The sequence below is a fragment of the Zonotrichia leucophrys genome, chromosome 20, assembly GCF_028769735.1.
Source record: "Zonotrichia leucophrys gambelii isolate GWCS_2022_RI chromosome 20, RI_Zleu_2.0, whole genome shotgun sequence".
In the NCBI taxonomy this organism is placed as follows: domain Eukaryota; kingdom Metazoa; phylum Chordata; class Aves; order Passeriformes; family Passerellidae; genus Zonotrichia; species Zonotrichia leucophrys.
This window is the reverse complement of record NC_088189.1, coordinates 7,999,567-8,021,851: the sequence shown is the minus strand read 5'-3', so window position 1 is coordinate 8,021,851 and position 22,285 is coordinate 7,999,567. Positions and strand designations below refer to the sequence as shown.

At 58.9% G+C, this 22,285-nt stretch overlaps 1 protein-coding gene across 3 annotated transcripts; it reads right to left on the bottom strand.

The window, feature by feature from the left end:
* Positions 1-12,344: 12,344 nt before the first annotated feature.
* CD40 (CD40 molecule) lies at positions 12,345-21,847 on the bottom strand. 3 transcript variants are annotated; one of them, XM_064730272.1, is made up of 9 exons: positions 21,757-21,847; positions 19,093-19,174; positions 18,448-18,573; positions 18,215-18,358; positions 17,900-17,999; positions 16,923-16,984; positions 16,586-16,684; positions 16,128-16,153; positions 12,345-15,851 (listed from the first exon to the last, which is right to left on the bottom strand). In XM_064730272.1, the coding sequence occupies exons 1-9, from the start codon at positions 21,802-21,804 to the stop codon at positions 15,696-15,698; spliced, it is 843 nt and encodes a 280-aa protein (XP_064586342.1). In that variant the 5' UTR covers positions 21,805-21,847; the 3' UTR covers positions 12,345-15,695. The 3 variants fall into 3 exon arrangements, with proteins under 3 accessions (XP_064586342.1, XP_064586341.1, XP_064586343.1); XM_064730271.1 differs by lacking the exon at positions 21,757-21,847 and adding an exon at positions 20,396-20,519; XM_064730273.1 differs by lacking the exon at positions 21,757-21,847 and adding an exon at positions 20,396-20,519 and having other exon boundaries at positions 12,345-15,773.
* Positions 21,848-22,285: the final 438 nt, after the last annotated feature.

Genomic DNA, 22,285 nt, shown 5'->3' with positions numbered 1-22,285 from the left:
GGCTCTGGCAGTGGTGCAGGGGCAGGCAGGGCCCAGGCACTCCTCTGCTCTGGGGACAGTGTGACACCAGGGTGCTGCCTGCAGAAAGGTGCACAGGTCTGCAGGGCTGGATCTGCCCACTCCAGGGATTGCAGCCAGTGGGACTGCAGGGGAATGGGGGCTACAAGAGGAACATGCTGTCACCACCTGATGGTTTCAGCTATTTCCATTTGCTCTAACATGGTCTGAGCTTGGGAAAGCATTTCTTGTTTGGGGATGGTCAGTGGGGAGCTGATGTGTGACTGGGAGCTCTTGCAGCCCCACACCTGAGCCCCACAAAACAGTGCAGGGTCTGCCCCAGCCCAGGGCCATGAGCAGCTGCAGAGAGATTTGTCTCATTTCCAGTCCACAAAGCTACTGCCCCGACAACAAATAGCCCCACCAGGGCCCCTACAAGGAGAGGCCATGATTGCTTTCCATGTGCAGAAGAGCCACAGAGATAAGGCTTTCACCTCCAAGGCTCTGCTGAAAAATTAGGGATGGGAGGTGGGAGGGAGCAAATTGAGATAAATGAGCGCGCTGCGTGGCATCCTGCCTGCAGGATGCTGAAATAAAAAATCAGTAAATAAAAAATCACCAGTCTTTATCTGGTCAGAGCCTGAATGGGCTGTGTGATAACTATAACGGATGAGCCTGCCACGAGGGCCTCTGAGAGGGACCTGCTGGCCCTCGTGCCACGTGGGAAGGCACCTGCTGGCGCTGGGGACACAGCGGTGGCACGCGCAAAGGGCCAGCAGCTCTGCCGTCACACGCTGGGTGCTGTCCCTCTGAGTGCACCCCGCTGGCTCTGCACCAATCCCAGGTGGCTCTGGGAAGGGCTTGGCTCCTTCCTCAGTGTGAAATGCACTTTTCCAAGTCGTCCTTCACAGTGAGAAAAAGGCAGATCAGATGCCGAATTAGCCTGCGAGAGCCGTGTTCCCGTCTCTCTTATCTAACTCACTGTAACAAGCTCTTTGCATTTATTCTACCAAATGTGCTGCAGAATTGCGTTACAGCTCATGGCTGCGAGCCATCTGTGGAGAGAAATCCAGTTATACCTTGTATAATAAGTTCCTGACAATCTTACAGAGGACTCCGGGTCATAAAAGTCTCCCAGTTTTATCGCCAGTAACAGACACGGAGAGAAATTAAGTTGTCTTATCAAATTTAGATAATATATATCCCTCTGGAGTGGAAGGTTTCTGATGGATCTTTTACAGTATTAGAACGTTTAGAGGGGTGAGCAGAAATGCACAGTGGGGGTGGGAGAGCAGTGGGGTGCAAAACACCCAGGGGCACCCAGGAGTCCTATAGCCGCTGGGCAGAGACCGGCCCTGGGGAGCCCTGGGGAAGCAAAAAGGAGGTGAAAACTATTTGCAGGCAGGAGCCATGCTGAGAGGGGGGCTCTGCTCCTGCCTGGCTCACCTCGAGCTCTCTCATGCAGCTATTAATGAAAGCAATAACCTCCAGCATCCTGATACGCACGCTCCTTCCCGCTGCTGCGCCCGGCACTGCGGGCAGCACGAGCCACAGGGTGGCTGCTGAGCTCCTGGCATTGCTGAAAGCAGGAGCCCAGCCCTCAAGGGAGCTGGAAATGGGATGTCCCTGTCACATATCCCCTGTGGCCAGTGCAGGAATGAGGATCCCTGGTTCTGGGAGGGTCCTGCTCTGGCAGCATGCACAGTGTTGGTCCTGTCTGGGCTCTCCTTGCAGGGCAGGGAAAGGTGCTGCTCCATTCAGCAGTAATTTTAAGCTCCCTGGATAAAGATCCCATTGCCTAGGGCTTGGCCTGTCCCTGTCCCTGGCTCAGCTGTCAAGGCTCCTGCAGCCAGGGGCTGGGACAGGGATGGTGGCCACCTGGACTGATCTGTGCTCCTGGCCAACCCCTCCCTCCTGTGGAACCAGCTGTCCAGAGGGATGGCGCTGGTGGCGTGGGAGGGCTGGGATCCCTGGCACACCTGCTCTGTGTTCAATATTTAGTTTCTGCAGAGCAGAGAGCAGTAGCCATGGCAATGCAGCGGGCAGGCCCAGCATCACCGGTGTGCCGTTTATTATGGGCTGAGCAGTCTCGGGCACTGGGGATGCAGACACATTGCCTCCCCCGAGAGCCCTGTGCTAATAAAAAAAATGAATCCTCACTTACTGATCTCTGTATTTTTAAAGATTGGTTACTCTATCTTTTCCTTTTTCATCCATTTTTAAAAAAATCTATCTTGCCGTTCAGGGCAGAATTATCTGTTTAGCACCGTTGTTACTTTAATCACAATTAGCTTTCCCACTCCATTAATAAGACTCTCAATAGTGCTACATCACGGGAATGTGCCTTCACAGCCATCCTGGCACTGTGCCGAGGCTGATGCCCAGGGTTTGCTCTCCCTGCAGCTCTGGCAGCCAGGGCTCTCAGTGCCATGCTGTGCATCATCTCCATCGCCCCCATGCTTCGAGGGGGGCTCAGCCCCATGGCCAAGCAGGCTCTTGGGGCAGGCAGGTGCTGGCAGCTCTTCCCTGGAAGGCTGAGCTGGAGCTGTTCCCGCTCCTGGCAGCAGGAGCAGAGAGGCTGGGAATTAGGATTTAACCTCAAGAGTGGGTCAAGAGACTACCTCGCCTCCCCACATCTTTTCTTCAGAGCATTTGGTGAACAATGCATGCAGAAGGCTTTTTATTTTTGTGTAGAAACGTGTGTCTAATGAATTAGCCACGGATTGGAGCCTAACATGGGTAATTTACACTGAACATTCACTTGCTCAGAATCATGCATCAATTTTGTACCACATTAAAACCCACGTCCCGCCCTGGGAGTGCATGGCTGGTGCTACACTGGGAGAGTCCCTCCCAGCACATCTCTTGGTGCAGTGGGACTGCCCTGGTGCCCTCTGCAGAGAGGGGCACTGGTGTGACACAGGCTGTGGTCACACTGGCCTGGCCACTAGGTGGGCAATGGGATTTGCCTGGGAGTCATTGGTATGACATGGGCAACACCAGGACAGACAGAGCTCCCCTGTCCTGCAGCCCCTGGGCACAGAGTGTCCCTGTCCCAAGGGAGTCAGCCAGAAACCCTGCTGTGTGCTCAGTCTCCCTCAAAAGCACAAACAGCTTTTCTGCTGGAAGCTGTGTCCCCTTGGCTTATGGTGTGGCATGAGCCTAAATTGCCTGCCCAGGAGGGGATGCTGCCCCCAAAAACCAGCATGGCCACAACGGGGCACCTGTAACACCAGCAGGGTGTGGGTGGGGTGTGCGTGGCCATGCCCAGGGCAGATCAGGCAGCTCAGCTTGCTCAGGAGTGCTGTGCCCCCCTCCTCCCCACCACTGCAGGGACCCCCCCCCCCCGGGGGAGGCATTACACAAGGGAATTGCTGGCACAGGCGTAATTGCTGAGATAACTGCTGATTGTGGAGTTTGCAAACAAAAAATAGAGTGGCCGGGGTCAGTCATAATTGGTAAATATTTGTCTATCTAATCAAAAGGCCTTTTAATTAACAATTTTCTTCTTGCAACTGGTTTAATTTTTTTTAAGAACTTCTGCGGGAAGTCAATTAGACCCAACAGATGGTGAAGAACATCCCAGCATCAGCACATCCTGCCATCTGCCACCTCTGGAAATGGCAGCCCCACCAAAGCCTCATGTCCCATGGCAGCCACCCCTGGGACAGCTGTGACACTTTGCCCCCCATGGACCCCAGACAGGTGGGATTGTCTCTGGGAGAGTCATGCCCAGCCAGTGCTGGTGCGGATTCTGGGCCAAGAGGAGGGGCTGGAGCTGCCTGGAGGACACACCAGGGGCCTCTGGGTCTGCAACTCTGCCCCAGGCACTTTGCCTCTTCTTTCCTGTCCCTGGGCAGCTTTTGAGCCCTGACCCAAGCAAGCAGCAGGCAAAAAGGGAGCTCTGCCATGCCACAGGCTGGCTCCTGGTAGCACTAGCAGCTGGCACTGCTCAAGGTGGGCACAGATTGCCCTGTTGACAGGCTCTGCCCCATAGCTGGAGACTCAACACAGTGCCCCTGCCTGATGCTGCCCATGGGGCTGCCTGGGCCCTGGTCCCCAGGTGGACTGTCCCTGCCAGGGTGGGACAGACCTGCCCAGCCCTTGGCAGAAAAACACCTGCAGGGACACAGGGCACAGACACATGGGGACACAGGGCACAGACACATGGGGACACAGGGCTCTGCTGTGCAGGGACACAGGACACTGCCATAGCGGACACAGGGCTCTGCTGTGCAGGGACACAGGACACATCCTGTGCAGGGACATAGGGCACTGCCACATGGGGATACAGGGCACTGCCATAGGGGACACAGGACACTGCTATAGGGGACACAGAGTTCTGCTGTGCAGGGACACAGGGCACTGCTGTGCAGGGACACAGGACATGCTCCCTGTCACATCCTCCCCGCTGTCCTGCCCTCCACCCCGGCAGGAAGGGCTCCTCTCTGCAGGTGAGCTGGCAGCGCTCGCACCTGCGGCTCTCCACAATCAGGAGATTGCTGCGCACAAGAGGCAGCTGACGCATCTCTTCCTCAATCAGCTGCTCTTGACGCCCAGCTCCGTGCCACTCGCTGTGCCACTCTCGGTGCCACTCGCTGCTGATTGCCCTTTGTCTCCCGCAGACAGCGGGGCCAGGCTGCTCCCGTGGCACTCCCCTGGTGTGGTTTTGCCCTCTGCTCCCCGTGAACCCACAGTTCCCAGCAAAGGAAGGTGCTGGGGCTCTCCCAGCTCGGGGGGATTGAGGGGAGCCCCGGGGATGGGCTCTCCGCAGGGTGCTGGCTTTGGCCCCATGGGGATGCAGGACCAGGAGGTGTCAGAGAGCCTGCAGCCAGCTGGGTGTCCAGGTCAGTCTGGGATCAACCACGGGGCCAGCGATGGTCCTCCAGGGCAGGGCAGGGTGAGCCAGGGGCTGTTCTGGGAGCCGGGCAGAGCACCCAGGCACAGGGCAGGAGGGGGTACAGCCACCCCAGCATCACTGCCCGGCCACACCACTGGAACATCTCCAAAGCACCAGGGAGCAGAGCACCTAAATCTTTCCTGCCAGGCCCTCCGGAGATGTCCCCCTTTATTCACAACTGCTTTTTAATTGCCTTTTGTCAATTACAGCGAGATGGATCGGGTTCCTCGGGGAGGCAGCAATTAGCGCGGGGATGAATGCCGAGGCAACCAAGCTCCCAGTGCACGCAGCAGCGGTGATTTGTAAACCTGTCACCCAGACACCGAGCTCGGCTGCCAGGCACAGCGGGAGCACCATCGCACCCGGCTCCGGAGCGACAGCAGAGGGACAGCCGCCCCAGCAGGGTCCCCTGGGGGGAGTCCGGCCGGGGTCCAGCGGGGTGTGCCTGCCGATGGATTTTGGGGTGCATGCAGAGCAGGGTGAGGATGGGAACGTGGTGCCAGAGCCATGGGAGCTGCTCTGGACAGGCTGGGAGCCCCTCTGGATGGGGCACCACCCCTGCCAGAAAGAATTAACACCTACAGTTTCCAGCTGGCTGTGGCCAGCCTCCTAATTAGGTGTGGTGACAATGGCAATTAGTCATCCAGGTTCCACGCTGTGGTGCTTGGGACGTGCAGGGAGCTCTGACCAGGTCACTGCTTTCCGTGCTGCGGCTCCAGGTGTCCTCTCCATGGCTCAGCCTGCACGGATACACTGCCTGCTGCTGCACAGCCACCTCAGCTAACCGTCCTTGAGCTCAGGATGCTCTCGTTCATCCCAAACCCATCCCTCCAGATAACCTGGTTGGTGATGGGACAGGGCAGGGGTTGTCTTGGCTGAATCCAGAGGCTCAGACTGCCAGAGGCTTGCTCTCTCTCAACCCCCGTCCCTTCCTGGCACTCACTGATGTCTCTCACCATCCTGGTTCCAGCTCTGCAGGGCTTTGGGGCCAAGGATGTTTGGCCACCAGTCCCTTGTGGGGCTGCAGCAGTCGCTGCCTGCTCTGCCCAAATTCACCCGACCCTCCCTCCCTGCTTCGTGGCCTTTGTCTAATTCCCTACGCCCCTTTCCTATTTTTCTTCTTGACAGAAGCAGCAGGCTCATGCATCCAGAGGCTCCACGGCCCTTTCTTGTAGCTGTAGATTAAATTTCCCAGCTCGGTGTCTGCTGGCCTCTGGCTGAGTCACTGTGCACAGGTGTCCCCCTGTCCCCAGGAGCAGCAGGCAGTCCTGGAGGGGCCAGAGCCTTGGGAGAGGGTGCAGGAATACAAGGTGGTCTAAACTAAGCACAGCCTCCTGGGCCATGGCTGGGGGCAGAGAAAAGGGGTAAATGTTGTGTGGGCCCAGCAGCCAAACTCTGCCAAGCATTCCTCAGCTCCTGCTTCCCTCACTCCACTCTGTCCTTGACCCTGGGGAGGGTGCAGCACATGGAGGGAGCCCGGCTGCTCTAATTAAACCATGTTTGCAAACTCCCATGGCAAGCATCACTAATTATAATTAAGGAGAGTAGATCTGCTCTTCCTGCCTCTTGGACACGTGAAGCACCCTGCATGCCCACCAGGCTCAGGGGCTCTGAGGGCTGGCGGGCTGGCACATGGCACTGCTCAGCCTCCCCTGGGCTGGGCACATGCCCAGAACAGCCCCCATGAGCAAAGACACCACTGGAGCCCTTGGGCTGGAATGCCACTCCAGGGGCGGAGTGGCACAGTGCAGCTGGCAGCACCCCTGCACCCAGGCATGGCGTGACTGCACCCTCTCCCTCTGCATGCACACTTCATGCTTGAACCACTGGCCTAACGATTGCAGGTTTTTCCCCATTTTCCTGTATTATTATTTGTCGTTGTTCCTGTTGCAGTTCAGTGACCATGAATTATTGAACGTCTGCTTGCTCAGTAACTCTTTACTTCCACCTCGGCACACTGCCGCCTGCGTGGGACGGCCTCCAGCTCCTGCCCCCGGCCCCTCCTGCTGCCCTGGGACCCCTCACCATGCTCAGCACATGGCACAGACCCACACGCTGCCAGGGCTGCGGGCACGGGGCCACACAGGCTCTGAGGCCAGCAAAGGGCCTTGCTCTGGCTCCAACACAGCACTGCAAGGGCTCTCGGCCATGGGAGCCCTGGCTGGGGCATGGGGTGCACTGGGATGCACTGGGATGTATTGGGAGGGTTTGCAGAGAGTGATCTTGGGGCAGCACTCACAGGTGTGAAGGGATTTGCCCAGCACCCATCCCTCCTGTCAAAAACTCTGAGCCCATCCATAGGCAGGGACATGTTGGTGATCATTGTGCTGCCCTGGTGGTGATGGCAGGGCAGGGGTTGGAGCCATGGCTGGGCCATGGTGTTTGCAGGAGTGAGAAGGTTTCTGGTCCAGGCCACCAAGGCACAGGGAGGGCTCAGGCAGAGCCTGCTGGTGCTCCAGAGCTGCTCTGGGCAATGGTGCAAGCATTGGAGATGAGCAAGGGAGGCTCATGTCAGAGCCCAATCCAATCCTGGGATGGGGGGACTGGGCTTTCCCAGGATGGCAGAGCATGTCCCTCCCCTGTGTCATACTCAGGATGCATTTGCCAGGGGCTGAGGGGAATCCTGAGGTCTAATAGGCCTTGGAAGTGGCCCTGTGGTGGGTGTGAGGACACAGGTATGGTCTGTGCCAGTGGCAGCCAGGGGGGCTATGGTAGGAGCTGCTGCCCTTGCAGAGCCATCACTTTCCCTGAGCTGCTTTTGTACTTGGGGCAGAGTTGAGAAATCTCTGCTGGTATTGTGGGATTTCACAGACATGAAGGATAAAGTCTCTGAGCTCCCACAGCTGCATTTTCCGAGCACAGCAACACTCTGATACCTCTGAACTGCTATTAAGCACCTGGTGCTGGTTTGTCTTTGCAACTGTGTCCCCTAAATAAATCCTTTCCCCATGCTGAGCCATGCTAATGGCCTATTGTTAAATGGCCAGCCAGTTGACTGTAAGCTGAAGTCATTATTTTTTCCACTCATCACTGGGAAAAAATCTCCCTCCAGCATCCATCTTGTAGGATAAGGCTGAAACTTGGAAGCTGCAAATCCCCGTGCAGGGCACAAGCTCCTTGCCCTGAAGCATCAGATGGTGGCCACTCAGGCCCCTGCAGGGCTCCTCACAGGAAGCACTGAGGGTTTGCCATTTTGAGCTGGATGAGGCACATCTCTGGTGGGACAGGATGGCACCAGGGCAGGGCAGCAGCGTGGCAGCAGCTTCTCCATCAGGGTGGGCTGGCAGCACCCACAGGGACCCTCGGCCCTCTCAGACTATTCTGGACCCACCAGCACCTCTGGCCTCCTGTTGTGAGCCTGGGCAACCCTTGGCCGGTTCTGGGCTGCTGGGGAGCTGGCCCTTGGCACCTGTGTGTGCCTGGCACTGCCTCCCACCCATCCCACCCCGGCTGCTCCCTGGCACCCGCGCCTGTCTCCGCCTGTTGCCATCTCGCACGTAAGTGGCTCCCTGGGAGACTTGCTCCATTTTTTTCCTTTAACCTTGAAATGCAATTTCCTCCCCAAAATATCCTTTTTCCTGTAAACAACATCTCTTTAGTGAGATTACAGCAGAAATCCCTGAGCTCCCAGGTCCCGAGCGCTTTATCACCTGGTGAGCCCCATCCGTCACGGCCACGCGTGGGTTCTCTGCACCCCGCCCTTGCCACTGGGTGATGGTCTTTTCATCATTTTTACAGATTTATTTTACAATAATTTAATTTCATCCTCAGCCCTGGGAAGACGAATTGGCCCCTGATGTGACTGGGAATTCAGAGCCAGTCTCATAAATTTGCCGCCTCTACACAAAGCTCTATTTGGAGTTCCTGATGCAGCCGTGAGCGAGAGCCCTTAAACAACAGGGGACAAAGGGGCTGCAAATCGCCTGTGTGCCAGGGGATGTGGTGCCAGGGATACTCCCTGAGCCTCAGCCACCCTTGCTGGCTCTGGGTGGCCGCAGGGCATGGGGCACAGGGATGGGAAGGGGCAGACAGGGCTTTGCAGGCTGCCCCAGCATGGCCCATGGGGCACCAGGTGCTGCCAGTGCTGCACTGCCAGGATGCCATCTGCCCACATGTGTCACAGACATCTTTTATGAAAAATCCTTTCCTTAGGATTTTTTCTCCTGAGAAGCTGAGAGGCTTCAAGAACAAAATGTAAACAATGATTATCTGCTGCTGTGGAATGCAACAGGTAAAACTGTGATTGGTCTCATAGAGTTGTTTCTAATTGATGGCCAATCACAGTCAGCTGGCTCGGACTCTGTCCAAGACACAAGCCTTTGTCATCATTCTTTCTTTTTCTATTCTTAGCTAGCCTCCTGATGAAATCCTTGCTTCTATTCTTTTAGTATAGTTTAAATATAATATATATTATAAAATAATAAATCAGCTTTCTGAAACATAAAGTCAAATCCTTGTCTCTTCCCTCATCTTCAGACCTCTGTGAACACGGTCACACACATGGGCACTGCTGCACAGGTGCCCTGGAGTGGAGAGTGCCCAGGACCCATCTCTGCCAGCCTGTGCCTCACTTCCTGACTCACTGGACCCAGAGCTGTGCCAGGCACTGGCATCAGGGTGGTGCCACCAGCTCTGCCACCAAGCTCTGCACATTCCTGCACATCTGTGCTTGACACATCTGGGACTTGCTGTGCTTTTGCTGCGAGAGGCTTGCCAATGTAATTAAACTCGAGTGACTCCCCTGCCCCCAGGCACAGCCCCTCATTTCCCTTTGATTTATTATGTCTTCTTAATTTATTTAAATGAGCCTCGGTGTTTGCACAGGCTCGGAGGGGGCTGGCTGGAGCTCTAATTGCTGGAGTGAAGGGAAGGCGGCTGCAGGGCTCCAGGGGATCCCTGCAGGGCTCTGTGCTGTGGGGCAGGGGGCTGTGGCCAGACCTCCAGCAGAGCCCCAGGCACGGGAAGTGCTGCAGAGCAAAGCTTCCTGCACATTGGGGGTGGTTTGGCCCCTGGTGCTGGGCTGTGCCTGTCTGCCTCAGTGGGGCTCTGTAGGAAAGGCTGAGCATCTTTTGGAGCTGGCATGGGGGCATCTCCCTGGGCATTGCAGGGCAGTGCCTGCCCTGGCTCTGAGCTGGCAAAGGCAGGGGATTGGGAAGCTCAGCAGGGAAACTCTGCTTAGCCCCACACCTGAAGTGTACAGGGGCTGGGATGCTGCCAGATCCCAGCTCCTGGCCAGGTGGGAGAAGTGCATGGGACCACAGGGAGCCCATGGCACAGCTCCAAGAGGTCCGTCTGTGCTTGAGACCAACAGACGTTTCTCTCACTCCCTCCATCCCTTCCTCCTGCCTCCTCATGGCCTTACCCCCCAGCTCAGACTGAGCAGACAGTCTGAGCCTCCTGCCTGCCCCTGCCCTGGGCTGCCCCATGCCTGTGTGGCCGCCAGCCCTGCTTGTGTTTGCACAGCTGATTGTTCCCCTGCTCAGCAAACTGCCTTGCACTTGTCCCTGTTGAATTTCATCCTATTTTTTCCAGTCCATTTCTCCAATTTGTCAAGATCATTTTGAATTCTAATCCCGTCCTCCAAGATACTTGTAGTCCCTCCCAGCTTCGTGTCATCTGCAAATTTAATAAGCACTTTCTCTATTCCATCATCCAGGTCCTTAATGAAAACATTGAGCAAACCAGAACCAGGGCAAGCCCTTTGCTATCTGAGCAGCCCAACACATGCTGTGCTCACCATGTTCTGCCCAAATGGGATGGGAAAGGCACCAGAGCTTTGCCATGCTGGCTGTGCCCCACTGCACCCCCAGCTCACTGGGGACCTCTCTGCTTTGCTGCCCTGGAGCAGTGCTGGCACCATGGTGCGCTGCCAGTATCAGGGGCACTGGGATGAGCTGGGAGGGGACAGAGTTCATCTCCAGGATGGCTCCAGCTTGAGCTGCCATTGACTGGCACAGTGCAAAGGCCTGGGAGCAGCTCCCAAATGGTCAATGTGGGCACAGGGGCAGCACAGCAGCTCCTGATGGGACCATCCTCCCCCCTCACAGCTGCCCACCTCCTCCTCCACTGGCTGAGCTCTGCCCAGCCACATTATCTCCTCATTCTGAGGCTGCTCCTTTTGGGCTGGGACTGCTCCTGGGATCTGGAACCAGCCCCAGCCTGAAGCCATCTCGTATGCCACCTCTGGCTACAGCCATCTCTTTTCTTTAATTGATTGTAGAAAGCAATTTACAAAATACAAACTTCTGCTGGTGCCAAGCCCTGCGTGTCCAGGCAAAGCCTAATTTCACAGTAAAATTTCAAGTGCAATGAATGGCTTTTCCCAGCACCAGTCCATGTCCAAGCCAAGAGCTTTGCAGTCTGCATAAGCTGTGCAGAGCAGCCCAGAAATGGCTTTGCACTGCCCTGTGGAGCATGCAGCTCCCTGGGCTGGCTGTCACAATAGCTCTCTCTGCCAGCTCTCCCTTTTGGGCTGGTGCTGCCTGCCTTGGCACGGCTGTGTGGGACCACCATGGCTGCAGCCCAGTCTGCAAAGAGCCACGAGCCCCAGCTCTCTGTGCAGCCAGCTGGAGGATTCAGGGCTGCTGCCATCAGGAAGGTGTCCCAGCAGGGCTGGCCACAGCTGCAATGAGGGGGGCTCAGCTGAGAGATGGTGCTCCCAGGCTCTGGCTCTTTTCATGTCAAAGTCATTATTTCATGGTCAGGGTCTAGGAGGTTTGTACACACAGATGCATTAATTCTGCATTTAGTGATACAGGAATAATTGGTGTCACATCAATTAGATCGGTTCTTGGATACTGCAGTGATAAGTGCTGTGCAAAGGCCTCTGGGCTGCAGGATGTGAGGAATTCCAGCAGTCAGCGAGCCTGGTGGGGCTGGCAGCAGCAGGCAGAGCGGGGCTTGCAGGGACAGTGGGTGCTGAGGGCGTGGTGGAGTGTCCAGCACTTTTGGCCTTTGCAGGAGACTAATAAGGCTCTCACAGTGGTCAGTGCCTGGGGCTGCTGTGCTGGGGGCTCCTGCACAGCCTGGGGGTGCAGGCCTGTGCTTGGGGAGGGGCTGGAAACTTGGCAAACCTCTGAGCCCAATGTCCCAGGCCCACCACGGTGATCCTCATGTCAAGGATCTTGTGTCAAGGCACTTGCTCAGCATCATCACCTGCATCCCCCATCCCCGTGGCATGGCTTTGCACACGTACTGGGTTTGCCAGCTTGCTGCTGACAGGACGAGGCTCAGGTGGGTCTGGGGCAGCGTGGAGACCCCCTGTGCTCATACTCCCACACTACAGATCGCTGCTGTCAGCCCCATCCCTGCTGTGAACTGTAGGCGGAGTAATTTGCAGATGACAAATATCCCTGACAGTAAATATTTTTCCCACCCTCATCCTTCTACAAGCAGATAAGGTGGCAGCACTGTAGCAATACGGTTGCTGGAGGGAGACAAACTCTTTGGCAGACTTAAAAGTCTATTGTGTCCCCGCAATTATTTATAGATAAAGAGAAGAAAGCCAATGAGCAGAGAATGGAGCTGCACAACTGCATTTGTTATGATGATGATGATGTTATCTCTCCCTCACACCCACACACGCACATCTCCAGTGCATGGAAACTCGCTGCTGGCAACAATCAAATCCCCAGCCAGGACAAGGCAGGACAGACTGGAGGCTTTATCCTCTCATCACTGACAGTGCCCAGCCTGTCTTCCCCACCAGCTGAACCCACCACACAATCCCTGTGGCTCCTCTGGAATAGCACTCTCTGAGGGGTCCCTCTGTTTCTGGCTGCAGGATCTGGAGACCAGGTGGTCCTTGTCCCTGTTAACCAGCCCCTCGTGGGTGCCTTGTGGTGAGGGGGATCTGGGGCTGCCTGCAGGGAGGATGGGGCTGGCTGGGTCCTCACCAGCTCATGCAGCAGGACCCCAGAATGAGAGTGCTCCCCACTGATGGCAGGGTGCAGGGGGGCTCTGTCAGCTTGCCCAGCTCTGCACGGCCAGCTCCTCCTCTGCCATCCCACACCACTACTGAGAACAGAAATGTGGGTGTTTGGAGGGGTCTGGGATTAAAAGATGTGGCAGGCAAGAGTGATGGAGGTCACTGCCAATGAGTGCATTCTGCAACCAGTGGAGCAGAGACACCCTGAGTGAGAAACATTGACTGCAGCGTGGGAAGAGGTTGGGCAGCACTGTGCTCTCCCTTTTCAGTGAGCACTGCAGGAGACCAGGAGCCTGGCAGGGCTGGACCCACAGATGGGAAGAACAAGGAAGTTGAGGGGTCAAGACCTGGAGTACCACTGAGCCAGGGGTCCCTGTGTGACGTGTGACATGTGTGACACTGGGGCCCTTGGCCAGCCCATGTCTCCAAGGGTGCTGCATGGCATGGTTTGGCTCCTGCTGGGGCAGAAGCCCTGCACCTCCCCAGAGCATGCACAGCCACTGCTCCTCCCCAGGGCTGGGGTGCAGGAGGGCTGTGAGCTCCTCCTTGCTCAGCCCTGTCTCAGTGGGACCCCCACCCCGAGAGAGCTCCAGGACGAGCTCTCCAGCTGCTGAGATATTGCCCAAGACAGGGGCTGGGAACCCTTAACTGGACTGGAGAGTGGGATGATTTTTCATTGCTTCCTCATAATAAGAGGACAGGAGTAAGTGACTAGTACAGTCCGTTCACTCGGTAAAGATTTATACAATCACTTCATCCGGTAATTGGTATTCTGGGGAGAGAGAGCGAGCTGCAGCTCCAGCATCCGCCTCTATTTGTTTTATCTCTGTCTTTCTCTTTTTCTCTCTCCTTTTCAGAATGAGTAATTCTGTCCCTCACAATCCCATTTAAACAGAGCATTTGCAGAGTGAATAATTAGTTACATTCAATTAGGCCTCACGCGCTCTCCCTGCTCACTTTGGGGGACAGACGTGCTAATGAGATGGTACATGTGTGACACGCAGCAGTGGGCACTGAGCATGCTGCATGCCAGCAGGGAAGGGGCAGCCTTGGGGGAGCTGGGGAGGTGGCCCCAGACTGTTCAGCCTGCCACCTGGGCAGACAGTCCTTTGGAAACCATCTGGGGCCACAGGCTTCACGTTTGGGGCCAAAGACTTTGCATCTGTGGCCCACAAAGCACCTTCTCCTCCAGCAGGAGCGGGATCACATCTGTCCCCAGAACTGGGTGTTCTCTGGGCTGGTGCCAAGGGAATGCTGCCCAGCCTGAGACCATCCCACTAGCACTGCTGGGATTGCCAAGCCCTGAGAGGAGGGAAAGCTGCTGCCATGTTTTTATCTCCCTTATTAAACCTAACATTAGGTTTTAAGAGGAGCCTTAAATAATGTGCCACTGCCTGTACTGGCAAAGTTGCTCCATGCTCCAGCTGCTCCTGCTCAGGGATTTATGGCCTTTCTCGTGCTGTGCTGCCTGTGTTCAGATCGTGGTGGGTCACAGGCTGAGGCTGCTCCCAGCACCCAAAGCCTGCAGTGGGCTCAGTGCTGCTGCAACCCCACACCAGTGGGCTTTGGAGCCCGGGGTGACTCCACTGCTACACCACAGCACCCCACAGTGCTGCCCAGCAGTGCTATGGACCCCATTTGTGCATTTTACCGCCAGAGCAGTGAGGAGAAGGGCACAGCCCTGCCGACATCCCCTGTTCTCCCTTGCCGTGGGGCACGGGCTGGGCATGGCTGTGCTGGGACAGCTCCTGCTGTGGGGTCAGGGAGGGCAGGCACAGGGGAGTGGGGCCAGCCAGGTGTGCTGGGGCGGGCCTGGGGGCACGGTGGGGCTCAGCACAGCTGATGGCAGCCCTTCCCTCCCTTCTCTGCCTTGGGAGCACCCGCCCATTCCAAAGCATCCTTCCCGGAGCATCAGAGCCGGGAGCGCCGGTCCCGGGGGCGCGGTGGGCAACAGGGGCTCTGGGCTGCTCACGCACAGGGGCAGAAAATCACCTTTAATCACAGGGTGTCGCCAGCACTGGGTGGAAGTGACGGACCCGGTCCCGCACGGACGGGCGGGTGTGCGGGTGAACCGCGGCAGGGGCCCCGAGGCCAGAGACCCCCGATGCCAGAGACCCCCGAGGCCAGAGACCCCCGTGCCCGCCCGGGGTGTACGCGGGACGGGCGGTGCCGGTGCCGCCCAGCGCAGCCCGCGCCGGTCCCGCAGCACCATCTCCCGGCCGCCGCACGCCGCTGTCTGCGCTCCGGCCCCGCCGCCGCCGCGATCCCCGGCCCGGGGCAGAGCCGTGGGCCCGCCGATCCGGTCCTTCTTGGTGCCACGGAGCCCGGCAGCGCTGGGCACGCAGGGGCCGCGGTGCCCTGTCCGTATGGCAGCACCCACCGCGCATTGCTCCAGCACGGGCAGCGCTTCCATAGCACCCCAGACAGGGGACTGAGCTCTGCCGTGGTGATCTCACAGCCCCCTTTCCCAGCCCTGGCTTCTCCAGCACTCAGGGAGACGGGGCTCTGTGCTGGGGTCTTCCTGTCAGCATGGTCACTGTGCTGTGGCCAGGGGCTGCACTGGACTCTGCAAGGGCTCAGCAGGTGAGCAGCCACCCAGGTTATTGCATCACCTGGGCAGGAAGCAGGATGGGGCTCTGTTCCATGCCCCCATAGGGGCAGCCAAGCCTTGCTCCACCAGGGCAGCCCTGTGCAGGTGACCAGAGCAGGAGTTGTAGTGGTATTCCCGTGGGGTGGTCGTGCCATGGTCCATTGCAGCATCCCATCATTTGCAGCCAGGCCAGATGCCAGATTTCCTCCCCAGCTGGAGGGGGGACAGAGGAGATGGTGCTGTCCAGTCTGTGCTCCTGTCGGGGGCAGTGCCCTGCGCCTTCACAGCATCTCCTGCTCCGAGATGCGGCTCTCCTTGCCATCCTCCTGGGCCACAGGCTGGCCCCTGAGTAGGGTCTCCTGCACAGGCAAGACATTCTCATCCTGCTCCGTGGGCTGCTGGGGATGTGGGCTCTCTCCGGGCTCCCCAGCCTCTATCTGCACAGGGGCAGGGGTCAGGGGCAGGCAGCTACATTCCCCCACTGCACCCACGTCCTTCCTGCTACACTCCCATGCAGCCCAGAGTATGGGTTCCTCCCAAATGCTCAGCACTCGCCAGCAGAACCCTCAGCTTGCCCCAGCCAGGCAGCCTAGTTCAGCCCCCACCCCTCCTGCATTGCAAAGCCACAGCCCCTGCTCTGCTGCTGGCACATCCCCAGCTGTGCCCAGGAGGGATCCCAACCCACTGATGCAGGGGGCTCTAGGCAGACTCACCTCCTTTGGCCCTCGTCGCCTGGAATCTGGATGGAAAGAAGGACAGAAAAGGCAATGTTCAGGAGGAGGTGCTCGTGCCCTGCAAGGAGCTTCCCAGGGGCAGAGCCAGGGCTGGTGCTGCTGTTGTGCCTGCTGCCACTGCCAGGCTGGGCAGGCTGGGGGTCACAGCAGAAGCCAGAATGGAGTTATGGGGCACCAGTGCTGTTCCCCAAAAGCTGGGGGAGCACCGGTGCTCCAAGAGCCCAGCTCAGGCTGCAGCAGTGCCAACACACCTGCTCCCAAAGACAGAGCAGGACTCAGCAAATCCTGTCCTGGTGATGTCCCCAGAGGAGTTTCCCCACTCTCAGCAGAGCTGCTGCTGCCCTCCCTGGCTCAACCCCTCAGTCCTTTATGGCCCCTTGGGCCAAGGTTGTCCCCCCCTGGGCCAAGGCAGCAGTTCACAGGCTTTAGCCCCTCACCTGTGTGCACCAGGCAGTAGATGCAGACACCCACGAGGCACGTGACAACTGCAGCTGTGATGGGGATCAGCACTGACAGGGAGGAGCGCCTGCTGGACTCTGCAGGAGGACACAGGGTCAGTGAGACACCCACGGGACACCCAGTGTGACACAGAGTCATGCCCCAGCCCCACAGGGATCCCTCAGGGAGACACAGGCAGGAAGGCATCACACTGGCCACGCACTCAGACCTTCCTCCCCCAAAACCACCACACATGACCCAGCTCTGCTGAGTGCTGCAGGAGCCCTGGGTGCTCTCTGCCTGGCACTGGATGGGCCCTGGGCACCAGGCACTCACCGCAGATCACATCCGAGGAGTTCGTCCCTTTCACCTTCACCAGCAGCCCCTTCTCCTCACAACTGCAGGGAAGAACAAGACCATGTCACCACACAGTAACCTGAGCTCAGGGAATAGCTGGGGCTGGGCAGGCACTCGAGCTGCCCCAAAACACATCCTGCTCTGAGCCTGCCAAGCTCCAGCAGGGCAAGCAGAGGGACCCCCACCAACACAGCGTGAGTGGGACAGCAGCTACACTGCAGGGTACCAACCCTGGGGCTTGGCCTGGAGTTGCTGAAACTGCTGAGGATGGCAACAAGTTTAGGGACAAGGCAGAGGAAGGAGCAAACCTGCCCAGATAGGGAAGCCCCCAGGGCTTCAGCACTGTAGCTATGACAGAAAAGCTAAGATAGGCTACAAGTGGCTCTGTGGGGAAGTAATTTCTGGGCACAGATAAAAGCAAAGTGAAATCCAATGGCTGGCAGCTGAAGCAAGACTAATTCAGCTTGGAAATAAGGCTCATGTTTCTACCAGGAACTGCAATTAACCCTCAAGCAGCTTTCTAAAGACAGGGATGACCTGCCAGTTCATGGCATGCTCAAAGCCAAACTCCCCATGGAGAGGGCTCATGCTTTGTCTGATGACTGCAGCCACAGAGAGCACTGGGAGGGAGAACCTGAACAGGGCATGGGGCATCCCCATAGATCCTGACCCCTTACTTCCAGCATGGATGACAGCATGGACACCCCTGAAGGGACAAGCAGTCTGTGAGGGACAGACACAAGTGCCTGAATGTTTGCCTCGACCTCAGCCAATGCTGCCCTGTACCACACTGTGCTCCTAGCCCTGTTCCTCTCTCCTGGCCCTACACCAGCCAGATGCTGTGTCCCTCAGAGACCAGCCTGGCTGCCCAGTCCCCAAGGCCACCAAGGAAACTGGCAGCAGAGGATGTGCTCCCTGGGGCTCGTAGAAGGACATGGTCTGCACTCAGACAATACCTTGTCCAGGGGTGGCACGGCTCGGTTTTAGAGGAGACGTTGGAGAAGGTGCCTTCTGCACAGGGTTCACAGGGGGATGACATCCGCTCCATGGCCTTGGCTGGAGAGGGGCAGAGATGGCAGCAAGGTCAGCAGGGGCTGTGGGGGTGAGGGCCTGAGGGACTACAGAGTCCAGATGTGCAGCATGCCCGGTGGCAATGGCACAGCTCTCCCAAAGCCCTGCCAGGGGCACCACAGTGGGGGAGGCCCCATCCCCTGATGTCAGCACTGACAGGGCATCAGTCCTGTTGAGTGGGAACAGCTTGTCAGAATTACCTGCCACAAAGCCAGAGCCAAGCTGGCAAGGCTGGTTCTCCACGCAGGTCTGGCAGCTGATGTCAGAGCAGTGCGTGCCAGCCCGGCACTGGCACACCGTGTTGTGTGTTACATTTCCTTTTATCTTCTCAATGAGGCCAGCATCTGGGCAGAGGGAACATGGATGAGGTGAGACACCAAGCAGGGCAGCCAGTCCCCCCAGGGTGGGGTCAGTGGTGATAGGGAGCACTTACTGCTTTCACAGATGTCGTGAGGAGCGCAGTGCTTCTCCTTGGTCCAGCTTGGCTGATAGTGCCCGCTCTCACAGGGGACACAAACAGAGTCTTCTGTTTCCTGGCACTCAGACATCAGTTTTTCCCCTGCAACAGAGGCTGGTGAGGAAGGGACAAGGGGGCTTTCCCTCTCTCCAGGGGAAGGCTGGCAGCTGTGGATGCCAGGACTGCTGCACTATTCTGCATGGGAGCCAGGGCTAAAGGAGTCAGCTCACCTGATGACCACAAACACTGCAGGGGCCAGGTGGGGAGGGAGGGCTGTGGGGCCACTGCAGGGACTGGGACATGACCTGACAGTGACAGCAGGAGCTGGCAAACACCCTCACAATTTGCTAGTGCCAGCACTCTCCCCACAAAGCTGCCTGTAGCTGCAAGAGCACAAACAGTGCCAAGAGAGCTGGGCACATTTGGTGAAGTCCAAGGGGTCTCCAAGACCACCCACAAGGTCCCAGCTGCTCTGTCACTGAGATGACACAGGGAGGTGAAGCTGTAAGCATTGCTGGCAGTGAGGTAGAGGGGCTCCATCACACCAAGCAAAGCTTGCCCTGCTGTGCCCAGGTCCTGGCACTGCCCAGCTGTGAGGTCCCCAGGAAAGAGTTTCCATACCTGGCCGACACCGGTTGCAGCATCTGCCCTTGTATATATACTGCTTATCAAAGCATGTCAAGGCATCAGCAGGCTCCCAGCACTGGAAGAAACAAGACAATAAGACCTGTGAATTCATATCCAATACTCCCAGATCACCACGCTTCCACAGACACGTGTGCTGACCTGCACCCTGAGGTGAGGGCCTCCTCACACTGCTCTTCCCACACCTCCACTAACCACAGACCACAGCAGCCACCCACGCTGCCTGATGCCATCTGTGCTGCCTTTGAAGTGGGGTGGCAGTGATTCCGCAGAGTTGCTCCACATTTCCCCACATTTCCTACCAGAAGGTGATTGCACATCACCCTGTGCCCCCGCCAGCAGTACTGCAGTCCCTCACAGAGGGAGCAGCGATCCCCAAGCTTTCACGCCCAGAGCACTGCCGGCCCCTTCCCAGGGCTGACACGCCGTCCCCGAGGGACAGGAAAGCCCCAGAAAACCGCATCACCCATGCAAACTGCCAGAGCCTGCCCTTGCTCCCCCTGCCAGGGGACTACCTACACAGGAAAGGGTAGAAGGAGGCAGGGCATGAGCTCTCGGGCAAGACAGGGTGCAAGAGGGCTCTTTTGCACCGTTCCTCTGACAGAGCCAGCCCCTCGCTGCCCATCCCTAGTAGCCCGGCAGCTCCCGGCGGATCTGCCTGGCATCCTGGGGAGCGGGACGGGGGCTCTGGCAGAGAACGAGGGACAGAGGGACAGAGGGCCGGCCCGAGGGTGCCACGGACGAGCACACAGCACGGCCGGGCGCAGCCCAGCCCCGTGCGCACCCCGAGCAGCCCCGGTGCGGGGACAGGAGGAGGCTGCGGGGCCCTCCCAGCCGCCCACAGGCAACCGAGAAGTGAAAGCAGCGCTGGCAGCCGGTTCCAGCGCCCCACCCGACTGGGGGTCCCGGCCGAGGGTCCCGGGGCTCGCCGCTGCCCGTCCCTGCCCGTGGGGACCCCCGGGCCAGCGCAGGGAGGGGCAGCGCTGCCGGGCCCGCGCCATCAGGGGAAAGCGAAAGCGCGTGGGTAGAAGAGCTGGAAAGGATACCAGGCAGTCCAGGCAGCTCCTCCGCCCTGGCTGTGTCCCGGGAGAGCGGACGGACGGACCGACACGGCAGCGCCGCCGGGTCCCGCTCACCGCCCAGCCCCGAGGCTCCCCCAGGGGACGGGCCGGAGTGTCCGAAGACCCTTCCCGGAAAGCCCGGCGGGACACGGGGATGGAGGGATCCCCTCCTCCTGTGCCTCTGTCCCGCTCCTCGCCCCAGTCCCGGCCCCACTCACGCCCAGCAGCGCCGCGCAGAGCAGTCCCCAGAGCCCCAGCCGGTTCATGGCGCTGGCCCCGGCCGCCGCCGCCGCCCCGCTAAGAATGCCTCGGTCCGTTCCCGCCCAGGAAGGGGCGTTGGGCCGCCTTGGCCGGGGCTTCCCCGCCGGCCCCGGCCGGGGACAGCTCCCCGCCGGCCCCCCCGAGCCCCCGGTGCCCGCCCGGGAACCCCCGCCCGGAGCCACGGCCGCAGGCAGGGACAGGAGCAGGGGCAGGGGTCGGGCGGGGTCCGCAGGAAGGGGAAGGGAGCGCCTGTGCAGCCCCCCCGTATCAGGAGCTACAGGTTTCACTTCTTTACAACAGCTGCTCAGAGAGGTTTTTTGGGGTTTTTTCTTATTTCGCCTTTAAGAGCCCCCGAGCTGTCGCCCTGGACGGCCCCCACGGCTGTGGTCAGGGAGAGCCCCTCTGGCCGCAGCCCTGGAGAGCCCCCAGAGCCGCCAAGAGGGGCGGAGTGTCCCCTAAACGCGTCAGTCCTGAAAGGGGAAGGGCCAACAGCGCTGTGCCGTGGCTGCACCTTCGTTTCAGTTCCCCAGAGCGGTTCCCAGTAACCCCCAAGGAATTTCCAGGTTCCCTGCCCGCTCCGGAGGCGTTCCCTGCGCTTCCCTTGGCATTGCGGTGGCTGGGCAGCGAACGATGGCTCCCCAGCGCCCCTCGGTGTCCCGGTCACCTCGGTGCCCCGGTCACTTATGGCACTGCCGCCACAGTGCCCACACTGCAGCGATGCCGGAGAGGACACAGCACAGCACCGCCTGCCCGGTCGCGGTCACGGCCCCAGCCGGAGCCTGGTGGCCACAATGGGCCATGGCCGGGTCACAGCTGCTCCCAGGGAGAAGGGCAGCGAGAATTGGGAACCGAGCGTTCTGGATTCCCCGGGCCAATGTCAGTTCCCAGAAGTGACTCACTCGGGAGCACGAAGGCTCCCTGGGGAATCTCGAGGGCAAAGGGGGCGGCCGCGGAGAGAAGGGGATTTCTGGGCCCGACTCCCCTGAGCCTGGCCTGGGAAATCCCCGCGGCGGGGCCCTGCCTGAGCAGGCTCTCCTGCGGCCGCGGGCTGTGAGAGCCCCTCGCTGCCGGTCCCGGGGTGGGGGCCGGTGCTCGGGTGCTGCTCAGGCGGGAGCCCCTACGAGAGCCCCCGGTCCTGCTACACGCACAGCGGGGCAGAGTACCGGGGCAGCTGCTGCTCGGGGCAACGCTGGGCTAGGGGCACAGCTCGGGAACGCCACCCCTTGAACGGGGCAGGGACACTCCGGTCCCGGCCCTGGTCTCGGTCTGATCCCGATCACGGCCCCGGTCTCAGAACTTGTCCTGGTCTGATCTTCACCCCGGTTCCGATCCTGACACTGGTCCTGGTGCCGTTCCAAAGTCCCATCTGGTCCCTCTCTGACCCTGACAACTACTCCTGTCTCAACAGCAGTCTGACCCTGACCCCGATCCCGGTCCCTGTCCCAGTCTGATCCTGATCCCGGTCCTTGTCACTGTGTGACCCCGCTCCCGGTCCCTGTCCCAGTCTGATCCTGATCCCGGTCCCTGTCCCAGTCTGCTGATCCCGACCCCTGTCCTAATCTGACTCTGATCCTGGTCCTTGTCCCAGTCTGATCCCGATCCCACTCCTTGTTCCAGTCTGATCCTGATCCTGATCCTGATCCTGATCCCGGTCCCTGTCACAGTCTGACCCCGATCCCGCTCCTCGTCCCAGTCTGACCCTGATCCCCTGTCCCAGTCTGATCCCAATCCCTGTCCCTGTCTAATCCAGATCCCTGTCCCAGTCTGATCTCTGTCCCTGTCCCAGTCTCATCCCGATCCCGGTCTCTGTCCCAGTCTGATCCCGGTCCCTGTCCCTGTCCGATGCT

Excerpts from the sequence above, each read along its gene's own strand:
- CD40 (XM_064730272.1), bottom strand. The coding sequence starts at position 21,804 with ATGGGACTTTGGAACGGCACCAGGACCAGTGTCAGGATCGGAACCGGG. Across the intron at positions 18,359-18,447 it reads TCACGACATCTGTGAAAGCA|ATGCTGGCCTCATTGAGAAG; the intron begins GTAAGTGCTCCC and ends CCCTCTGCCCAG. Across the intron at positions 16,685-16,922 it reads CTCCTCGGATGTGATCTGCG|AGTCCAGCAGGCGCTCCTCC; the intron begins GTGAGTGCCTGG and ends GTCCTCCTGCAG.